Source organism: Galeopterus variegatus, unplaced genomic scaffold, assembly GCF_000696425.1.
Source record: "Galeopterus variegatus unplaced genomic scaffold, G_variegatus-3.0.2 Scaffold2626, whole genome shotgun sequence".
Taxonomy (NCBI): domain Eukaryota; kingdom Metazoa; phylum Chordata; class Mammalia; order Dermoptera; family Cynocephalidae; genus Galeopterus; species Galeopterus variegatus.
In genome coordinates this window covers 213,902-237,174 of record NW_007728737.1, presented here as the reverse complement: position 1 = coordinate 237,174, position 23,273 = coordinate 213,902, and the positions used below count along the sequence as shown (strand labels likewise).

The 23,273-nt window shown below is 42.5% G+C and overlaps 1 protein-coding gene across 1 annotated transcript in view; it reads left to right on the top strand.

The window, feature by feature from the left end:
• The window catches only part of ANAPC16 (anaphase promoting complex subunit 16), a 13,708-nt gene extending 1,559 nt beyond the window's left edge, over positions 1 to 12,149 (top strand). The window contains exons 2-4 of the mRNA XM_008582483.1: positions 3,208 to 3,376; positions 9,847 to 9,921; positions 11,018 to 12,149. Of these exons, the coding sequence (XP_008580705.1) occupies positions 3,235 to 3,376; positions 9,847 to 9,921; positions 11,018 to 11,133 (333 nt within the window). The 5' untranslated portion in view covers positions 3,208 to 3,234 and the 3' untranslated portion in view covers positions 11,134 to 12,149. The remainder of the gene's footprint in view (positions 1 to 3,207; positions 3,377 to 9,846; positions 9,922 to 11,017) is intronic.
• The last annotated feature ends 11,124 nt before the right edge of the window (positions 12,150 to 23,273 follow it).

Sequence of the window (23,273 nt, the reverse complement as noted above, 5' to 3'; positions counted from 1 at the left end):
GAACCCGCGGCCTCGGCGCTCCCAGCGCCGCACTCTCCCGAGTGAGCCACGGGGCCGGCCCTTATTCAGAATTTTACTGAGCACCTCTCCTGGGCCTGGAAGCCTAGTGGGAGATAGAGTTGTATAAATAGATCAGCACAGTGAGGAAGAAAAAGAAAACCATGATGGGCCAGCCATCATGACACCAGACTTCTCTATCCCTTGCATAACCTTGGCTGAGTTGTTAGCCCAAGGGGGGGAAGCGTTGTCATTTGTTCATCATTCATTTATCCAGGAAACGCTGTGATCCAGTTTCTGTGCTAGGCCTTGAGAGTAGAAAGACAGTTCTTCCCCCTTCCCAAGATCTCAGAATTCTTTCTGAGATCATGAACCTTAAAATGAAAGTGTGAAGTGCATTAATGGAGGGCATGGTTCGTCTTCCTAAACTGATCCTTTCCCCTGTAGGAGCTTGTGATCTCTATGGCAGATGGAGAAAATTAGACTTCCCATGACTAAGTATGTTGGGACATCATAAGTACGAAAAACTGGGATCTGCATATGAAAAAAAGATTCAGGAGTAAATATCCATTAATGATTTTTGATAGCTAAGATTTATTAAGTGTTTACTAAGCCTGTAACTCATCCAGAGCTTTAATTTTTGTAACACCTCTATGAGGTAGGTACTGTTATTCCTGTTTTACAGATGGGACAACTGAGGAACAGAAAGGTTAAGTGATTGTCCAGAATTGTGCAGCATAGCAAAGAACATAGCAAAAGCAGGCAGAAAGGCTGAGACTCTTGAATTCTTCACCACTATGCTGTTTTGCCTTGAACATGGCACATGACACGTGACATGCCAACAAGCCATTGCTTCAAAAATGTCATAGCAGATAAGCTAAAATTGTTTCTATGCCTGAGTTTTATTTTGTCATCTATAAAATGAGGAAGTTGGATTAGATGACCTTTAAGGAATGTTTAATTAATTCAGCAAACATTTACTTAAATGAGCAGCTACTTACTGTAGGCCAGGTGTTATGTTTGGTTCAGGTAATCAGTTGATGCCTGCCCTCAGAGAGCAGTTACCATCTAGGGTTTGTTGTTAGTTTCACTTTCACTCCTGTTTACCACTTGTTGATAGCATTCAGAATTTAACCTAAATCTTTAGAGCTGGCAATTACTCAGGTGTATTTTTCACCTCAGCAGAAAGCTGCTTATTTAAAGTTAGCTTTGTGCTAATTCTGTGTTTCCTGGCGGTTTTGTATGGAATGATAGTAGTTCTGAGAGTTTGGAAGAAAATTGGATGAAAGGGAATTCCTTTGATCATATTCAGTTTAGAAGTCACACTGGGGCTAGCTAAAGTATAAAGCATTTACAACTGAATACAGTATTTATCAGGATGTAGGAAAAAAAGATTAAGAGTTTTAAATCTTAGGTGAGTTATATAAATAGGTCACACTGGATTTTACTCTGAACTGATGGGAAATAAAGACTGAGCTACTCTCCAAAAGGTGGCTATGTTACCTGTATACTTTATTCGAATCCCCCCAGGAATCCACTTAGAGATTTGGACCTGGCCTATTACTGCTTAAGTTCTTTAAGAGAATTTTAAAACTTGTTAAGCTATATTTTGACTCAATGTGGTCCAAAAAGGATTGGATATGAATCTATCTTGAAAAGCTTTCGCCTCTGTGGATATGAATACAATTTGGGAAGTTATCAGACTTCAGAGAAAAAAGGAAACGTGATCTAATAGCAAGACTGAAAATGTCATTAATCAATTTGCATTTTTAATAGGCTGACAGTCTAATTATAGCAGTTGCCTTACTGTTCCCATATCCCACTTCAGCTTTAATCAGTATTACTTATAAACATATAATGAAATCAGAAACCAAGCCCTTCTCTGACAGGCTTAAATGAGCATCACAAATTAAGGAAACAGAACAGCCAGACACAGTATATCATTTTCCCTACTAGGAAAGTGGATTCTATATAGGGAGAGAGAGAGTTGATATGTATAGCATTCTGTCATTTTTTTTCTCTTTTTTAAAAAATAATCTTTAATTTTTTAAAATAAATGTGTTCATTTTGCAACTAGCAGAAAAGAAAAAGCTAATGAAAAAATATTCAATTAAAATTCTCTCTAACCGTTACAGAAGGAAATTCACTTTAAAAATCCTTTTTAAGTATTTTTTTTAATTGGACTAAAATTCACATAACATAAAATTAACCATTAGCCATTTTAGAGTGTACAGTTCAGTGTAAAATCATTTTTTAATCTGAATACTGGAATCACACTATCCAGTACAGGAACCACTAGCCACATGTGGCTATTTAAATTTTAAGTAACATTAAATAAAATTGAAAATACAGTTTTCAGTCACACTAATTTATAACCACAACATGAGGCCACAGGCTACCATGTTGAAGAGTGCAGAAATAGAACTTTAGAACATTTCCATCATGGCAGAAAGTTCTATTAGACAGCACAGTGCTAGACCATTTCTTTTTTAGAAGATATACACTTTTCAGAGTCTTTTGTTAAAGTGGTATAAGCTTCTGTAGCAAAGGGAGTGTTTTTGTTGTGAACTTTTATAAGGGGACATATATTCAGTACAGATTTTCTCATTTACATCTGGATTTTTTGGTATGACAGAATTAAACACAGCTTCTCTATTCGTAATAGGTCATGGCTTCCAAGAGCTAGTTTCCTGTGCTATTTTGTTCCAGTTTGGGGGCGCCACCAAGTGATAAATCTGGGTATTACATTTGGATGAAAAGGTTAATTTTTGATGAAAAGGCCAATATGTATTTCCTAACCAATTTCCCTTCCTTGGGAACAGAACACAGTGTTATTCTGGAATTTTACTCGGAAAATTTTGTAAGAGAATTTCTTGATGTGGCCTCAGTCAAATTTCTGCCTTGGCACTGTCAAATCACCAGTTCATAACTCATAAATCAGCCATAGTCAATCCTAAGCGACATAAACAATTTGCTAAAATGATAGAAAGTAGTGTTTTAAGTAGACAAACTATTCTTAAACATGTTTTCGCTTCAAAACCTGAGTGGCATTTTGGTCTGAGACATAAATAAAAGATTGTGGGAGCAGAAAGGGTAGAAAAAAGAGGAGCTAATTGTTTACAAAACTGTGTGCTGGCCCTTATGGCAGCTAGAATGCAATGTTGTCAGTCTCACTTCCATAAACTTGCCAATTGCTGTTTTTCTTTGTAGTGAAGTAAGAATTCTCCTGGAGAGAAAATGGCTGCCTCTTCATCATCATCCTCAGCTGGTGGGGTCAGTGGAAGTTCTGTCACTGGATCTGGTTTCAGTGTCTCAGACCTTGCCCCACCACGGAAAGCCCTTTTCACCTACCCCAAAGGAGCTGGAGAGATGTTAGAAGGTGATCTCATGCTGCTTTTTGCTGAATGATTGGATTCAGACCTGCAATGAATATTAATTGTAAAGGAAGCTATTAATTGGATTAGAGATCAGTTTGCCCTGATTTCAGCTCCACATATCATCTTTTGTCCTCAAAATAACATCCTTAAAAACAAATCTTGCCTTGGGCCGGCCCGGTGGCGCACTGCTACAGTGCGCCGCTTGGGAAGCGTGGCAGCGCTCCCGCCGAAGGTTCGGATCCCACATACAGACCGGCCACTCACTGGCTGAGCGAGATGCGGGAGCAACACCGAGGGTTGCGATCCCGTTGCCGGTCCCGGTCCGGTATGGGCGCAACACTGAGGGTTGTGATCCGTTGCCGGTCACAAAAAAAGGGGAAAAAAAAAAAAAAATCTTGCCTCAAAATCAGAATTTTGGAGCTTAAAAAAGACTTTGGAAATCAAGGAGGTCATCTTAGAATTATTTAGATCCAGAAAAGTTAAGTGATTTAACCGTGTTAAAGGCAAAGTAAGCATTGGAACCAGGAATTCTGTTCACCTTCTGCTCTGGTTTGCTTTATCCTGGCACCTGTCTGCCTCCTTATGGTTAGTAAGTTTCATGTATTTTTTTTCTAGTAAATCTACAGATAGATTAACCTCACCCAAAAGGTTCTAAGAGGAAAAAAACTAATATACTACCCTTTTATGTGAAGATGATTCTCCTGGCCCACTGCAGGACAATGCTGTGTGGTATTTCTAGCAGCAGAGCTAGATTTGCATCAAATCATCTACTGTCTTATTCCACACACATTTGCAGACTGGCTGGCCAAGATCAGGCACAGGCTGTAAGCATGAAACAGCATTGGTAACTGGAATGCAGATTCAGATCACTTTTGGAGCTAAACTAATAATTCTCAGGAGCATAGAAATCATCTGAAGAGCTTATTTAAAATGCACATTTCTGGGCCCATCATAGAGATTCTGAATTAGTCAAGGGTGCAGTGCAGGAATCTTCTTTTTTTTTTTTTTTTTTTTTTTGACCGGGAAGGGGATCGCAACCCTTGGCACGGTGTTGTATGCACCACGCTCAGCCAGTGAGAGCACCAGCCATCCCTATATAGGATCCGAACCCGTGGTCTCTGCGCTACCAGCGCCACACTCTCCCGAGTGAGCCGCAGGGCCAGCCCTCGAAGGGGATTCTTAACAGTTATTGATTATCTTCATAAAATGAACCATAAAATGGTAGTAGAGGAGATTCCTCAGAAAATAAATGCTGCAAGATTGTTAGGGATAGGACAAACAGCTGACCAATTGCCTTTCCATATAATTTTCAAAAATTTAGGAAGCTTGGAAAATTTTTTCTCACAATGTTTGGTATGCATCTGCTATCCTTTCTTCAAGTTTTTGGCTTATCTTTCTAGCATAGACCTTACAGAACTAGGAGCATACTAAGGAATTTTTAAATTTTAATATCTTATAAATCATGCAAAAAGGCAATTATTAATTTCTTAATAATAGGTACTGATGCCCTCATTTTAGCAAAATTTTAAAGCTTTGCAAAATTTTGAGACTTAAAATAGGTACCAATGTCCTCACTTTTGCAAAATTTTAAGACTTTGCTGTTGTAGTATATCTAGGCCTTCAACACATCTCTTTAACGATGAACTATGACCTACGGTGAAATTTAAGCATGTTTGGAAACTATATGGGAAGTTGGGTTTCAATAGTCCTCACACCAAAGTGCTGGCAGGAAGGCTACACAGAACAGTGTGCGGAAAAAACATGCATTCCAACCAAGCACTAGAAGTGGTTATCGGTCTTCCATTCCTTTTATCTTCATTTTAACTTAACTAAGTATTTCTTCACATGGCTTTGTTTGTGCTCTCTCAACCCTTTGGTGTGTCTACTTAACCGAATGGAAGGGCTGGAGGGTGAGGCCACGACTTCCAATAAGATTTAATTATGAGTGCAGATATGAACAAGATTTAACTCCCAAGCGGTGCACTGTAGCAGTGCGCCACCGGGCCGGCCCTAAAGGAGGAATTTAATACAGGACGTATCTGCATAGTCTCAAAGCTATCAACATTCTTTGTCAGTATACACTAGATAACATGGAAACACTGAAGAAAGCTTTCTAAGATTAGTCTCAGTGGTGATATTCTAACAAGTTACCCATCTATCCATTTTTATTCCATCTCAGTGTGCTTCATGTAGGAATGTGTTGGATTTCTCTTGTAGGATGAGTTTATATTAAGTTTAAATTCACAGTGCACAGTTTTGATTCTGTTTCTTAGGTTTAAAGTTTCACCAGTAATCTTAAAGCTGCTTAAACTTTAAGACAGACATTAGTGAAAAATAATGTAGAGATAGCAACCCCTCAACTATCTTGATCAAATCAAGAATATTTAAGTGAAAAGAATACTTCTAAATGTGATTTAGTAATGGTGAGATAGATTTGGAATCATGTTTATAGGTGATACTATTATACAATTAATCTAATACACATATACCTGACTTTTTTTTTTTTTTTTTTTTTTTTTTTACAATAGCTTAATAGAATATGAAAACAGTAAGAAAGGCTGCCCATTGAGAGTAAGGAACAAAAGCAATCGGGAATCAAGGTTGGATGCTGTTTATAATCTTAACAGGTTCAACTTGATGTTACATCCTCCTAGGTCTAGGATAGTAAACCCAAACAACCTGTGGTTAACCTTGTGAATTAACTTTTTGGTGCATCTGCTCTCTGATAACAAACACCTCACATAAGCAGCATACAGTAGTTTTCAGCATTCTCCTGCCCTTGGCTAAGATTGTCCTCACCCAGTTATTAGTGAGCAAATTAGAGACTGCCTTCCAGCCCGGAGTGGCTGTTATTTTAGTGACATTGTAGGCCACTGAAGTATAAATTATCTGGCATTGTTAAATTCCTGCTGTGAGGTAATATTCTTTTAAATGAGTTTGTTAGCATTGTAAATTGGAGTTGGCTATGGTGTTAGATTTGAGCAGTTACTGAACTTTTCACTATTTATAACCTTTGCTTATCCCTTAAGAGGAAAGCTGATGTATTGCTACTCGGTATGTCACAGAGGTTTGATTACAATTTCTAAGTGGAAGACAGATTGCCTAAGGCTGACTTCTCTCTGGAGAAATTGCCAGACTTTAGATGGGTATAGATATCACATCTGATAGGATGTGGCTAAAAAGCAATGGACTTTGTGGTTAATATAGAGCTGCAGATCAGTAGAAGTGTGTTCCATAGACATACTGTGTGGCAGAGTGATATGTAGGTGCCTTTTTAAAAGATTAGCTTACATCGTTTTTCTTTGAAGTTCATTACCAAGGAAAATATGCAGATGTCATAACTTAAGCATTCTATCCTAATAGCACCTGTGATTAAATGTAAGCAGGAGATAACTTCCAAGAGCTTCCATATAATAGGGGTCTTCAAAAAGTTTGTGGAAAGATTCATATTATCTTTTAATTTCACTTTTCTGCAAACTATTTGAAGTACCCTTCTATATCTTGGCCTGATCCTTACAGTCCATAATTCCTACTGCCTTGTGTGATATCCTAAAGTTCAGGATCAAACCACCTGGGAGATAAGCTCTAATTTTCTATGCTTTACTCTTTCTGAAATAAAATTTGAGTTATAATTGGGCTCTGTAAGCAAGGGTATGAATAGGATAATAAACACTGGCATACATTTACACAGAAGAGCTATAATAAATTGCATCACTGGCATCAAATGTTTACAACAGTCTCTCTTCTCATAGTGGAATTCATAGTTACTTGCTGCCCCTTGCTCTTACGAAAAAAACTTTTCATAAGATGGCAATGTCATTAATCTGCCTATGTCTTTAAACTGGACAGTCGGTAACTAATATTCAGTTTATTGAAAATGAAAATTTTTTTTGTTCAGTGTAGATGATCTGCTCACAAATGACTTACATTCATCCAGAGAAATAGGGGTGGCTAGAGGGGATGGGATCATACCCCATATATTGCACAATATGTAGAAAAGAGGTTTGAGTATACAGAATGTAAAACTCTCCCTAAAGAGTATACATCCCAAGAATTATATTACTTTCATTCCTTTTTCTTCTTTTTTTTTTTTTTTTTTTTTTTTTTGGTGGCTGGTTTGAGGATCTGAACCTGTGACTTTGGGGTTATAAGGCTGTGCTTTAACCAACTGAGCTAACCAGCCAGCCCTAGTTACCATTGTTATGAAATGGACTTCAACAGAGAAGCGGTTGGCACTCAGAGGGTTGGAGAGTCAGGTACTTTTATCACACCAGCAGGCCCAGATGAGCTAGCACTTCAAAATCTGAGCCCCAAGTCTAGGTCCTTCAGGGCTTATATAGGCAGACTCTTCCAGGCTCTTTTAAGTTTTGTTCTCTCAGCATTCATGTAGCCAGCACAGCAGTCATTGCGATAAGCAAGCACATTTACAAAAGCGGGAGTAGAGCGGTTGATTATCAGTAAAGCTGATACAATAAGCAGGTTCTGTTCTAAAGGCAAAACTAGCTACTGAAGGGCCGGCCCGGTGGCGCACTGGAGAGTGCGCCGCTTGGGAGTCCGGAGGCGCTCCCACCAAGGGTTCGGATCCCATGTGGAGACCGGTTCCCGCTCACTGGTTGAGCGTGGTGCGGGCGCAACACTGAGGGTTGCGATCCAGTTGCTGGTCCCCGGTACAGGCGCGACACCAAGGGTCACGATCCCGTTACCGGTAAGTAAAAGAGACAAAAAGGAAAAAAAAAATTAGCTACTGAAAGAATTAATTTTGTATTTTTCCAACACTATGACTTCTTTTTTTTTTTTTTTGTAGTCTAATTCTTTTATTTTACAGATAAAGATATCTGTCCAGAAAGAGCAAATATGTTGCCAAAGCTCCAACAGGTATTAGATGACAGATGTTGAATTTATCTGTGGTCCAAAATTTGCAGTTTAGTAATAGCAGACTTGGCCTTTTGTATATTAAATGCATTTGGTTGGGGTGGGAGGAGGGAAAGCCCATAATAAATGGAAGTAAACTTATATTGAGAACTTACTATGTGCCAGGTAATGTGCATTCTGTACATTATCACATTTAAAGCTTGCAGCAAACCTACAAAGTTGTACAAATATTTATCTTATAAATTTTCTGGGTGACATGGAAAACCACAGAGCTTAGAATATATACGTAGCAATTTTTCTTTTTGTGTGTGTGAATTGCATTTCTTTTAGTGTGTCATGAAAGCATTTAGCACATGCTGAGTACTATGGCTTAGAAAAGTCTAATTATAGCTCATAAGTTTGCAGTATAATGAGATGTTCATTTCTTCTTTTTTTAATTTTTTTATTTTTTATTGGTTATGATTATTTATGGGATACAAAGCTGATTGTCACCCCTCATGCCCAAGCTGTAAAGGCCAGATCCATACTGGCAGCATGCCCATTACCACAAATTACGATTGTACCCCACAACACCATGACTTCTGAAATAAGGTCTGCCTTGTGTGAAACTTAGCATGAGGCCAGAATGTGTTAGTCCTATCTCCTTGTCAGTTAATACCTGGCCGACACTCCAACCCATGATTAATGAGTGAATTCCTGACTCCTAGTAGTGCTGGCATGAACTACTGCCTAAAAAAAGACAGCTGTGTCCTCTCTCCATTTGTTTTAGAATTTTTGCAATAAGGTACATGCCCCATGGTTTCTGCTGCCATTTTAAAAATCAAATTTTCCTACATGAGCTGTATATCTTTGGGGATATATTTTGCTGTATCAGCCCTTGCCTGACAAGGAAGGACATGAACTAGCTTATGTTTCTCAGTCATCTTCCAGGTGCTGTGGTGACTGGGTTAGCCACCTTCTTGTCGGCCGATCTTGGCACCAGTACAGTGTTAAGTTCTGAACTTGTACCATACTCTTATCATCCAAATTGCAGTGTTTGGGTTCAGTTGGAAAATCAAGGTTACAATTTGCGTTTACAGAATGAAATTTCCCAGCAATGTTTTGTGATGGTCACAGTGATGTAATTTGATATATTAAAAATTAATGACTATTTTTTCCCTCAGCCTTGTTTTTAGAATGAAAATGATTTGGAGTTTTGGTGTGCCTTTGTATTTTGATAACAAGGGGCCACATAGCCAAATGTGTCAGCTGCCAGTGTTTGCTTGACTTACGGAATGGGAGAACATTAAGGAACTGTCAGATTGGAAGGAGGGAAATGTTGACCAGGATATCAGACTGAGGTTTCTTGTTTTTGCTTCTTTTAAAACTATTTTTAAACTCTTAAATAGGTAGAGGGACTATTTTAATATTCAAGGTATGGAAGAAGTAGCTGTTATAATAGAGCAGGGTTGGTTCTAAATGAAACAGAAGCCTTCTTTGGAAACACTGAAAACTAGACCCTGACTGTAAAAGCAGGGAAAAGAATAGGCATATTTACTTGGTTTATCAGAAGCCATAAAATGCTGAGAGCAGATTAAAACCGCTCCTCTTTTGTTTGTAGATGGCTCTGAGAGATTCCTCTGTGAATCTGTTTTCAGCTATCAAGTAGCATCCACGCTTAAACAGGTGAAACATGGTAAGCACGTGAGTGTTGATTATGAGAATAAATTTGCTGGGGTGGGGGGTGGGGAGGAAGATTCTGAAAGGTCAGTGTGCTATAACTAAAACCCCCAAACTCAGCAAGGCTATTTAAGTAGACTTCCTAAATTAAAGAATATTTTAAGGTCTTAATCCAGACATAATGTCCATACTGAGGCTGAAAGTTGAAGTCAAAAGGGTTGGTTCTCTAGGGGAGCCAGTGCTTCCTACTTCCCTTTTGTTGCTTTTTCCTCTTTTTTTTCTGGAGACCTCCTTTTACTGTTGTCCTCCATAGGTTACCATCATCATCTTCAACTTCAGGTATTTATGTAAAACCTCATGGTCTATCTGGACTCAGAAGCCTGGGCTCTGAGATCCTGGTAGCACCTTTTCTGTCCCATCGTGCCTTGCCAAGCCTTTCTTTATGCATCAGGGAACTGTGTTCCTCCACAAGACCATTTCTCCATTGAAAACATTCTGTAGGGGAGAAAGTTGCAATTGCCTGTAACCCTAAGATGTTAGTCCACAAATCACAGTGGCATGAGGATGAGTACTTTTTTTTTTTTTTAAATAGAGTAACTATTGAAAATATGATAATTTTACTTACAAATTATTTTTAACATTATGAGAAACTTTTCAGACTCAAAAAGAAAAAGAATAGAGCACAGTAGTTGCCTTCTGTAAAGAAACCTGGTCACTGAGGCTACAGTGATGTGATCGAAGAAGGGAGATGGGGAAGCATATCACTTTGATGGCTTAACACCCACAAGAGAAAAAAAAAATACATTTTTACTTGAAAATATTCAGAGTGGTTAAGTAAAAGTTTATTTTGATCTGGAAGTTTTCACCTTTAAACTGTGCAGTCAAAAGCAATGAAGGTAAATAGACAGTGATTGCGAGCATTTTGGTGTTTTTGTTTTGTTCTTTTAAGATTAAGTCTTCTGACCAACATAGAATAAGACCCCATTCCTTGAATATTGAGGGGGGAAAATCCATCTAGAAATTATTTTTAAACTACTCCTCATGTTGGTGGTTGGTGACAGATTCATGGAAAGTACATTGTTGTATTATATTACCTCTTTGACTCTTTACAGATCAACAAGTTGCTCGCATGGAAAAACTAGCTGGTTTGGTAGAAGAGCTGGAGGCTGATGAGTGGCGCTTTAAACCCATTGAGCAGCTGCTGGGGTTCACACCCTCTTCAGGTTGATGTTGCCCAGATGGTCACCTCTGGTGCACAGCAGGTGCAGAGCCAGCAAGGGACTTTGTCACAGCTTACATAGCCATCCAGAGATTCATAGACACATCACGGATTTGTTCATTCACATCCATACTTGGATTCTGTGTATCTATCCACAGGCAACAAATACTTAAATGTGTGATCTTGCAGGGAAAATTTTTGTTTGTTGAAAAAAGTACTGGGAATCAGATTAAGACAGTTGGTTTCAGAGAACCAGGAGGTTTGGGTTTAAAAGATATTTATAAAATTTTCACAAGCCAGGTAGAACACATGCCACAGTTGACCAGCTGAGTGGCATGTATCCTGTCATTCATACAGTGCCTGGAAATCTTCACCTGTCAAGTCCAAGATCAGGATCTGTAGTTATAAAATACGTCATTTCTGACCTAAAACAGTTCTTTTTGCAGATGAATGTGATTTCAACTCAGGACCTATCCAAACGAGGAATTTTAAAATGTTCCTTTTTTTAGACATTTAATTCTATAGATTCTAACTTTTTCTAACCTCCTCTAGACATGCCAAATGCTAGCAAAAAGAATTGCTTTTTGAATATTGCAGTACTTGTAAAAATAAAGCAGTGAGCAAAATCCTTTTCATCACAGAAATCCTGAGTTCATCTCGTTGGTGGACTTAAGCAATTCTGCAGTAAATAAATCCTTTGAAAGAATTCCAAATTGGTGTCTTTATCCTGTCAAAAGTCTCAGGGATTTTGATAGGGAGAAAAGGTCAAATTACTTTTTACAAAACGGGAATCTAAAACCATTTCTCCCTAGTAAATGTTGGGTTTGCTTTACTTCAGGGATATTTGTCTTCACAGAAGTATGTGAATCTGTCTTATCAATATCTGAGTAGGTTTCTGTGCCATGATAGAGGAAAACCTGGAAGGCTAAGAGGTGTACTTTGTTCTCTCTCATGGGACCCCATGGTCCACACTGTACAGCTCCAGAATTATCTACTACATTATATGCAAATTTTGCCATAGACAACATTTGCTTTTCTCCTCATTAATAACCTGCATTTGATCTGCTTAGAGTTGCTTACTTATAAATAAATATAATCCCACAGCAATTGGCCTTAATCTCAGGAGTTCAAAATGTTTAACATGTACGACCTGATAGGGAGTTGGTGACCTCATTCGGCTGGTCAGGAGTCTGAGCTCAGTGAAGTTAAATACCTGCTCGTGGTCACATAGCTCAAGCAGAAGATAATCTTAGAACTTGGAATAGATCACAGTTGCTTAATAATTCAGCCCACTATTCTTGTCTCTAAAGCAAATCAGAGCACAAGAAGTACAGCCCACACACTTACCTTTTCCATATTAACACTTCTCAAGCAAAACAAACAAGTTCCATGTTTGAAAGCAACTGAGTTTCCTAACAGTACTTTTTAACATCAATCATCTTGATGATTACCAAGGGAAAAGTTAAAAATACCTAGACAATAAACCTTTAGATTGAATTTTCAGTGACAATTTAGAAGCAATCACTATCTTTCTCTTATGTTATTTGTTTAGCTGTGCTGCACAGACACTGTACTACCTCATCTTTATCCTTTACTATTTGAACTTATTACAGAATTTTTTCTTTAAGTTGGACATTTCTTTATCTGACCTTAGAAATTGAAGAGATCTGGGCCAGCCCGGTGGCGCACTGCTATAGTGCACTGCTTGGGAAGCGCGGCGGCGCTCCCGCCGAGGGTTCGGATCCCACATACAGACCGGTTCCCGCTCACTGGCTGAGCGAGGCGCGGGAGCAACACCGAGGGCTGCGATCCCGTTGCCGGTCCCGGTCCGGTACGGGGGCAACACTGAGGGTTGCGATCTGTTGCCGGACACGGAAAAAGACAAAAAAAAAAAAAAAATAGAAATTGAAGAGATCTTAGGGTTGAACAGAAATGCTGTCTGTAGCACCTTTTGAATTTATCATTCACCTGCTACTTGAGTCCTGCCAGGAACACGACCCTCACTACCTTTTAAAGACAGCACCTTCCTCTCTGTACCTTTATGTCGGTCATATGTCTCATGGTCCACAACTGCTATTACCATGCTTTGTGCTCAGAGATGGATGTTGCTGCCCATCTGTCGTCTCCTGTGCACTAGTTTGCCAGTCATTCACAGGCATTAAGTATAATCCTCTCAGTAATGCTTCAAGATATGTAATACCCCTAATACAGAAGAGGAACTTGAAGCCCAGAGCAAGTGTTACTTGCCAAGGCTGCACAGCTAAGTCAGTGACCTAGTCTGGATTTGAACTCAAGTCTGCCAGACTTCAAAGCTGAGATTCTTTTAGATGCACCATTTTGCATCCCACCAAACCCAACTCAGTGCTTTGTACAATGAAAAATACTAAAACTTTTTATTTAATGGTAAAATGAGTTAACTGCTTGGAGAAAATAAGCCTTGCCATTACCCTCCCTTCTTCCTCCCAGGGCTTGGTGAGAAGGGGTCTCAAGCACAATGAAAGAACAGCTGCTTCTTTCAGGAACAGTCAAGAATCAATTATATGTTAGTTACTGTATATCCTCTTAAGATTCAGTGTGGGGAAATTGTTGTTAGAAGCTTGGAGAAAGCTATTCTTCTGGGACACCCAAGTGAGCAAGGAGGAGGGCAAGAGGGCAGATGGCAGCCAGTGACCAGGACTGCACAGCCAGCCGTCCTAAGAAAGCTCATGCTAACAACGCCGCCTGTGCATAAAACACTGCAGCTTCCAAAGCATTTTCACATGTGTTGTCTCGATTCTCACATCAACCCTGTAGATAAATGAGGCAAGTATTATTTTGCATTTGAAGATATAAGCACAGAGAAGGTAAGATTCCAACATTACAGTTAATAAGCAAAGGAGCTGGGTCTTTCAAATCTTTGTCTCTGTGCCTTCTTTTTCATCACATACTACTGAAGGCAGAGTTCACTGTTAATAAAAAATTGTTCATGTCAGCCTGACACAATTCCATATAACTGTTTTGTTTCTTGGTAATGAGGCATAGATAGTAAACTTAAATAGCTGGATTTACTTTTATGTAGTCAAACGAAAATTTCACTTTTTGACTTCACATTTAATTATCCAGCATGGGCATTATAGCGCAGAGTTTACAGTGATATACTTAAAAGTGCTATTTGTTAATGCCATCCCATACCTGATGCTCACCTAGAATGACAGTGGTCTGGAACTGTATCAGGTTCCTGACCAGAGGACCTCTACCCATTTACTTGCAGCTTGTGGCTTCCCTTCCCCACGTGGTTGGGAGTCCTTGAATCCCCTGCTCTCAGTCAGAGCAGCAGATACTGAAGTGGTAGAAACTTTGGCCCTAAAGGCTAAGGACCTTTACTCTGTAAGGGAAAGGAGATAGGACAAGGAGGTACCCATCAGAATGAACCTGCCCAAGGAACTGCCGCCCTTTCAGGAAAACCTAAGGGTACCAAGAGGAGAAAACCACTCTGCCTCTCTGTCCTTTTGCTGAAGCACCTAACTCTGCCTAAAATGTCTTGCCAGGTGTTCTTGTAATTGCCTGAAGTTCCAACCAAGACAAAGCCTTTCATTCCACAAAAAAAAGATAAAAGTCTTAAATAACAGACGGGAGAGTTAAATTTTGAGTTGTAGGCAGAGTGTAAATGATACCAAATCTTCATGTTTTCTTGGAGCTGAGTTTGGGTTTTGGATGGAGATGGCACCAGGGGAAAAGGAGAACGGGGGAAGGAGGCCGGAGTCTGATGCGTTGCCACTAGTCTTCCGTGCACAGATTTATTTGCATCTGGGCAAAGAGTCTCAGAATTTTAGACTTAAAATTAGAGATCATCTAGGTCACTTCCTCATGTACAGACAGGAAGTCGGGACTTTGTCTTTATCCTCAGTGCTTAGAACACTACCCAACACACATTAGGTGTATAATAGGTCTTTGTTGAGTGACTGATGTATGAATTTGTGTGTCTACCCTATTTCAGAAAGTGTACTAGCTATTTCTAGTACAAAATCCGTAGTGAAGTACTAATGCCTGAGGTAGTTCAGATAGGTAGTGGGCAGAGCCAAGTCTACAATGTGGATCTCAGCCCAGATCTCCTTTCATAATGCTACACTGACAGGTAGAAGCTGTGGAACAAATGGGAACTGTGTTCCTAAGCAGCTATGTCTCACATGATGGCATCCATGTGACGAGCCAAGGCAAATGATACTGGTGGCTCCCTGCCCTTCTCACGGGCTTCTGCACATGAGTCTGGTGGTAGTGCCATGTGTCAGCATCCATGAGCTAGTCTCCACCTCGCAGATGCTTTCATTTCTCTAGTCTGTCCAGTTTTCCTAGGAGGAGTTGTTTGCCCAAATTAGCCTATTTCATTTTCATAATATAAGCTGTTTAGTGCTGGTAATGGAACAACAACAAATTATTACCACCAGATAGAGAGGGGATGTTCCTTTCCAAATGTCTTATTATCTCAGCAGACACTTATTGAGCACTTACTGTGTGTCTAGCATCTGCTAGATCTGAGGATATTCTGTAAAACAAGACACCATCATCAACCTCAAGTTTTGAGACTAAAGTAATCTTAAGTGTAAAAACTCATCTGATAGGGGAAAGCATGAGGTGCTATAAAATCCCATACCAGAGACAACAAATCCAGCTGGGCAAGGGGTCAGAGAAGGCCTCCTGGAGGATGATGTTTAGGCTGAGACCTGAAGAACAAGTAGGTGGGGTGGGAAGGAAGGACTTTCTAGGTGGAGGGAGTCAAATCTGCAGAGGCCCAAGGATGAGAAGGCATCATGCTTTCATAGAGCTGCAGGTGGTTTGTTATGGTTGACTCACAGAGTATAAGGGCAAAGGTGAGACAGAGTAGGACCTGATGGGCTTTGCTAAGGAATTTGAACTTCAACCAGAGGACAATGGGGAATCATTAAAGGGCTTGAGACAAGGGAATGACAGGATCTGTTACACTTCAGAAAAGTTAGTTGGAGGGAATGGTGGAGAATTGATGGTGGTAAGATCCAGATTCCTTAGGAAGCTGTTGTGGAAATCCAGGTGAGAGGTTATTGCAGCAGGAATTAAAGATGTGGAAACAAGAAGATGGATTCAATTTGAGTTACTCAAGAAGTGGCATATACAGGACTTGGTGACTGGTCAAACTTGGAGAACCCAGGACACTCAAATTTTTTGTGTCAGGAGCTGAGGGACTGGTGGTACCATTGACTGAAGTAGGGGTGTAGAGAGAACAGCAGGCTCCAAAAAATGTCCAGTAGGCAGGTGGCTCTACAGGTCTGTAGTTTGGGAGAGCAAGATGGGGTGGGGTTAGACTTGGGACTCTGCAGATGTTTATTAAATCAAAGGTGCAGCGAGGATAGAATTGCCCAGGGAAAGAGCCCATGGAATGAGAAAGAATCGCACCGAGGAGGGATCCCTGAGGAATGCTAACATGGAAAGGAAAGGCAGAGGAGGAGGGAACCAGAAAAGCGTCTGGCAGGAAATCACCAGAGAGACAGCAGGGAAACCAGCAATATGGTGCCACAGAAACCAAGGGTAAAGGACATTTTGAGGAGGCTGCAAACAGCAGTATCTGGTACAGCCAAATGAATGAGATAAGGGATGGAGAGGGCCTTTGGATATTGCCAAGGAGACCGCTGGTGACCTTGTCTTAAGAGCAGCCATCTCAGTGGTGTAGTGGAGACAGAGCCAGGCTGCCATGGGTGGGAGAGCGAGGAGAAGGGGAGGCAAAAATGAGGGACAGAGAGGGACAGCTAAAGGAGCACATGGAGTCAATAGGTTTCTTTTCTTTCTTTTACAATGGGAGAGATCAAAGAAAAGGGATAATTGAGGGTAAGGTCCCTGTGGAAGTGGGAGGAGATGGGATCCAGAACCAGCTGGCGTGAGGAAGGGAGAAGAATAGTGCTGATGTAGGTACATGCATAGGTGAGGTGGCAGGAAGCTGAGGGAGTTCCCATCTGATGGCTTCTATTTTCTCTGTGAAGGAGGAGGCCAGCTGGTCTGCCTGTGGTGAGGGGCAGGGCGAGTAGGAACAGTGGAGGTCACGAATAGTCCCAGGGTCAGAAGGACTGCCAAGCACATCTAGGGGCCAGTTGCAGTTGGACTCCATGGATTTGCACAGGCACGGATCTCTGGGGAAGTACACCAGCAGCTCCCAGCAGCCTGGCAGTAGGGATGGAAAAAATGAGTAGTTGGTGGTTAAGGTTTTGCATGGTAAGAGCCAGGGGGTAAGCAAATCGTCGGATCTCTGGGGAAGTACACCAGCAGCTCCCAGCAGCCTGGCAGTAGGGATGGAAAAAAATGAGTAGTTGGTGGTTAAGGTTTTGCATGGTAAGAGCCAGGGGGTAAGCAAATCGTTGGTATAGGCTAGAGAGGAAAGGAAGTGAAAATAAGAGGTTGCCAGAGAGAAACTAAAAGGGTTGAACACTTATTGAAGGCCCACTACGGCATTGGCGATATGTAGGGAAACAGAAGTACAAAGATAGAGCAGTAGTGCCCAAACCAGGCTGTGTCTCAGAATTGGGCTGAATAAAAATACAGACTCCCTGGCCTCATTCCTGGGGTCCAGTAGGTCCAGGGCAGAGAGTTGCATGTTGACTCTTACACAATCAGATTTGGAAGCCACTTGGCCCAATGGAAGAAGCAGACGAGTAAACAGACATATGGAATACAGACAGTGTGAGAAGCCCATGATCCTGGTCTCTACAGGGTGCTGAGGGCTTGGAGGTGGGAATGATGAGGGGATGACAAGGAAAAGTTCCTACAGAAAGTGGGCTTGTGCTTGAGTGTGACCAATGAACGGGAATTAGCCAAAGAGGGGAAGGTGCCAGACAGCGTTCCAAGCACAGGGAACAGCATGTGCAAAGTCAGGACGGCGTCTGTGGGACTCGGAATCATTTGGCGTGGCCGGAGCACGGGTGTAAACAGGGGAGTGGTGAGATGTCTCAGAAGGAAGCAAGAACCAGATTGTTTTGAGCCTTGCTCACCGTGCTCCACTTTCCTTCAAAAGAGCATTTCTCTGGAACAGCCAAGGGACGCCTAAGAGGCCAGGAATCCTGACTTCCACAATAAATAACTTAGAAAGCAGGCTCCTCCGGGCCCCATGGGCTGGTATAATGCATCAGACGTGATCTTTGCAGACCACTAGGTGGTGAACAGTATTTTTGCTCTGACTGGAAACTAAACATTCACAGATTTTTAGTTATTTATTTGCTTTTAGGGAAAGGCATCTGTCCTAAGCTCAGAGAGAATTATTGAAGGAGCCTTCCTTCTGGGCTCTGAGCCAAAAACCAGGATAAGAGACAGCCTGAAGTGATCAAACTTAGAGTACATGGACATTGTGGAGAGATGTTTTTCCCCCAAATGGTTTCTCCTCCTTCCTTCCCTGAGCCTGAAAGCCTGAAGTAAACTCCCACACCCTCTCTCTCCCTCCTTATTCTCAGAACTCTCCAGGCATATATTCAAAGATAAACCGCACAAACACATACATTCCATTTGCTTAGCAAACCAAAAGGTCGTGTTTGGGGCTATGCAAGTTACACTCTACCCACTTAACTTTCTGCAGAGTCTCCAAAATAGAGTAAATCTGGAATATTCTAAAAAGTCAGAGCAACTTTACTCTAAAAGAAAACATACATTGCCTGGAGGGCAACCTAGGACTTGACCATCCCAGACCAGTGTCATTGCCCAAAGAGGACTCAAGGCTCATTCTGTGATCCCACTTCAATGCTCCAGGCTAGAGAATGCAGTCCTGATAATGAAAAGGAAAACCAGGCTCTCCCAGCCAGCCTGCGATAGCAGCTGGAGCACAAGACGCTGTGGCCTGCAGAGACCTAGGGACTCAGGAGCCAGGAAGAAAGCAGGACACCGTCCCATGCCATCTCTCAACACAGAGGAGTATTCATCCCGAGAACTAGAAAAGAAGCTGGAAGGGGAGGAGGAAGGATCAAGGAGGAAGGCAGCATCTTGCCGTCTGAAAGCACAAGCTCCTGGCCCGACCCATAGTTAAACCTTATCCAATACCCTGCCAGCCAAGGGGTGTCCTCATTAAGCAACGAGGAAAACAGAGGCTAAGCCCTAGAGGTCTGCAGCTCTACGTGACCCTGGGGATCAGCTCTCCAACTGCAAAGAGGAATTCCTTGTCCAAGGACAGAGAAACCATCTCCCGTTCTTAGTTGTTACAGTCTCTTTTTCTAGCCCTGCTGGCGCTGTGGCCAAAATGAGCTTTCCACTAAAAAGAGTTAAGCTTCTGGAAGTGCCAATTGAATGCTCTCAGATTTAAACCTGCCGAGGGGGTTGGAAAAGTCTTCAGTAATGAAGGCAGGAGTGATATGAGGGCCTGGGCTGGGAACCTGCACCTCCCATTTTGGCACGCAGGGTCTGGGTAGGTACATGTAGTGCCCAGGCACTGGAAACCATAAGAACGTTCATCGTGGTTAACAGAAAAGTGAGGAGTTGCTGTATGTGGGGCATTGGGCCAAGCACTTCCCACACATGATGTCATTTACTCACTGCGAGGGGGGTAACAGAAAGGCCATGTAGGATGGGAAGAAGCCACCGAGCATGGCAGAGATGCCAGGAAAGAACCTTGCAGCATGAGAGCTGAAGGGTGCTTAGTGACTATGTTAGTTTGCCAGGGCTGCAATAACAAAGCACCACAGGCTGAGTGGTTTAAACAACAGAGACTCATTGTCTCACAGTTCTGGAGGCCAGAAGTCCAAGATCAAGGTGTCAGCAGGGTTGGTTCCTTCTAAGGGCTGTGAGGGAGAATCTGCTGCAGGCCTGTTGCCTGGGCATGTAGCTAGCCATCTTCTTCCCAACGTCTGATTAAATAGCCTTCCATCTATTTCATGTCTCTGTCCATTTCTTTTCATAAGGACATCAGTCTTATTAGATTAGAGCCTGCCCTGCTGATCCCATTTTAACTTGATTACCTCTGTCAAGACTGGTCTCCAAATAAAGTCACATTCTGTGGTACTGGAGTTAAGACTTCAACATATGAATCAGGGCACAATTCAACTCACAACAGTGATATCTAGCCCAATCCTCTCCTTTAAAAAAATGAGGATATTGAAGTCTCAAGTGTGAAAGTGACTTGCACAGAGTCACACAGCAAGCTGACAAAACTAAGTCTAGACCCAGGTCTTTGGGGGCCCTCTGAGCCTTGAGCAGACTTCCCCAGGAGTAGCAGCATTCTCTGCTTTTGGAAGCCCCTTCCCCGAGAAGGGAATTCCTGAGCTTGGGCAAGTCTGGGAAGCAACCAGTTGAATCTCCATAGGCCTGTGAGGACACGTGAAAATTCTCTTACCAACCAATATTTGGAAAAGACTCTAAAATGCCCTAGTGGAAGGAGCCCTGTTAATGGAACTTACTATAAGTACCAGGTCTTATTTTCAATGGCCAGGCCCCTCATTAAGGAGGCAGAAATCAGTCAGTCATGCAGAGCTCTGCTCCTTCCTTGCAGCCTGCAACAGCACAGTTAGCCCCATTCTTCCCTCTCTTTGGGCCTGCCTTTGCCTAGGGCTGGCGAGAAGGCTGGTAGGTCTCCATTTTGCAATCTGTTGTGAGAACTCACTAAGAAGGTGCTTTCGAAAGCCTCATGCAACTTGCAGGAGTAACATAGGCGTAAAAGCCTTGCTCTTGCAGCTTCAAAAACAAGGAGGCAGAAATTGAGATTGAATATAGCACAGAAGCGTGGTTGACATCAAACCACAGATTCGATAGACTGCAGCGAAGGAAGTGAAAAGTTCACCTTGTCCTTCGCTGTAACCGAGGGCAGCTCATTTTGCAGAGGTTTGCTTTTTTTTTTTTTTTTTTTAATTTTTCATTCAATAAAAATAGCTCGGTGGGACAACATATTATAGCATTCGTGGAAATACAAACTAGGAACCACATCACAGGATGTTCTGCTCCAGCCTTGGCGCTGGTTCCCCAGGCAGCTCCAAGTTCCTTCTGATTTATGCAGCAGCAGTGGAGGCCCTTGCCTGGTCCCAGGTGGGGTCCGGCCTTCAGAGAGGAAGGGAGGAGGTGGCATAGAGGCACCAGCTGTTTCCCTTGCGTCAGGGCCAAGACCCTCGCCTTGGCTAGAAAACGGCTTTGTCCCCTGTGTCTGCCTGCTGCACTGTAAAAAGTTTCCATCACAAAGGGTTGATTCAGGAAACCAAGGTTAGAGGCGAACAGGTCTTATTTGAAAATGGTGAAACCAGGCAAGGCCTTGGGCTTCCTGCATTGATTGCTCTCCTGGGGCTTGGGACCAGCCAGCGGAGTGGGGTGGGGCAGCATGCAGGTTACAGGATGTGAAAGTGGGGACTGAGGTTAGGAAAAAGAATAAAAAGCTGAGTGCAGAACACACCCAGCAGAGGCCATGTGCAGTTCTCTTCTTCAGGGTTTCCTGTGGGTACACTGAGAACATTGTGTTCTGGCTGTGAACTTAACCAGCTGAGCCTGCTGCACATTCGGCCCCTGGGTCCTAGTGCCGCCTGTCTACTAGCCTCGGCCCTGGCTCGCCTGCACCTGTGTGAAGCCCCCTGGAGGGCCCATTTCCACTGTGTTCTTCCTCGTGGGTGAGGCCCCCAGTGAACAGACTGTGAGCACTTACATTCTGACCCATCCCGCATTTCTGAAGCATCTTTGAGGGCTAGGCACTGTCACTTAGTAGCATTTCCTGTCTCTCATAACAAAACATGCTTCAGAGGACAAAACTGAGGCTCGGGGAAGCAGGGAGAAACATCCAACAACAGTGGTTATTAAGGGTTTTTTGGATGCAGGTCTTCCCGTTGCTTAAGGGCCAACTGGTTTTGAGGCATTATTTCAAGCCCTTGAGATGAGTTTGAGCCTTTGTCTTCAAGTTTCCTCTCCAGATGAGGTTGAGAATAGCTGCTCTCTTAATGCAGCTAGAAGCTCAGGCAGGTGGCGCAGAGCTGTCCAGAGGAGCCCAAGCCCTGTCCTGCCCAGAGCCTGGGCATTCCACCCTCTGCAGGAGCTCCCTCGAACTGCAGCCACATCGGGCCCTGGATTGTTCTGTGCTGTGTATGGTCCTACAATTCAGAGGCATATGCCAGGCCCCATCCTGGGCAGCCAAGAATCAATGAGCCAGCAGAGAGGAGGAGGGGACTTAGGAAGGGAAGGAGGCTCTCTGGTTAGAAAAGATTTTTACAGTTTTTTGGTTTTTTTTTTTTAAAAAAAGATGACCGGTAAGGGGATCTCAACCCTTGGCTTGGTGTTGTCAGCACCACGCTCAGCCAGTGAGCTAACCGGCCATCCCAATATAGGATCTGAACCCGTGGCCTTGGTGTCATCAGCACCGCACTCTACCGAGTGAGCCACGGGCCGGCCTCGGTTTTTAAAGTGAGTTCTGGATTATCAATTTCCCTACTAGATTTGTAAGCTGAACCCGTGGCCTTGGTGTCATCAGCACCGCACTCTACCGAGTGAACCATGGGCCGGCCTCGGTTTTTAAAGTGAGTTCTGGATTATCAATTTCCCTACTAGATTTGTAAGCCTCTTTTTCCAAGTCATCGTTGTATCCTGTCCAACCACACCTTTTGCCTTGTGTGTACAAGGTCCTTGATCAACAGTTGTCGAATGACCTGAATGAGAGTCACTCACTGGAAGGCCATTCCTCCAGCTACCGATCACAGTCATTCAATAACAACTGCACACTGAACGCCTACTCTGTACTAAGCACCGACTGAGATAATGGACACACAATTGCCAAAAACACATGTACAAACAAAGGAAACACAGCCATAGTCTGTGCCCCTCCTAGAGATCACAGCCCAGGGGAAAGGAAGACGTTCAGTAAGTAAGAATAATCACAAGGACTCATGGTTATCCTAGCAGAAGTCCAGAGTGTTGTGGGCGAGCACAGAGCAGGGAGACCTCACAATGAGGGCCCAGGACATTTCCTTTAGGAAGAGATCTTTAAGCTGAGACCCAAAGGGGAAGTTCCCAGATGAACGCTGGGAAAAGCAGTTCCGGCAGAGCTAACAGAGAGTGTGAAGCTCTGGAATTTAGAGAGCAGGTGGCTTATTGAAAGAACTGAGAGAAGTCTTCTAAGTCTTCTGAATTCCAGCAGCAGGAAAATCTTCTAACCCTCACGCCAGGGGAGGACCCAAGCATTGTTATTGCCTCAGACCCCAGTCCTG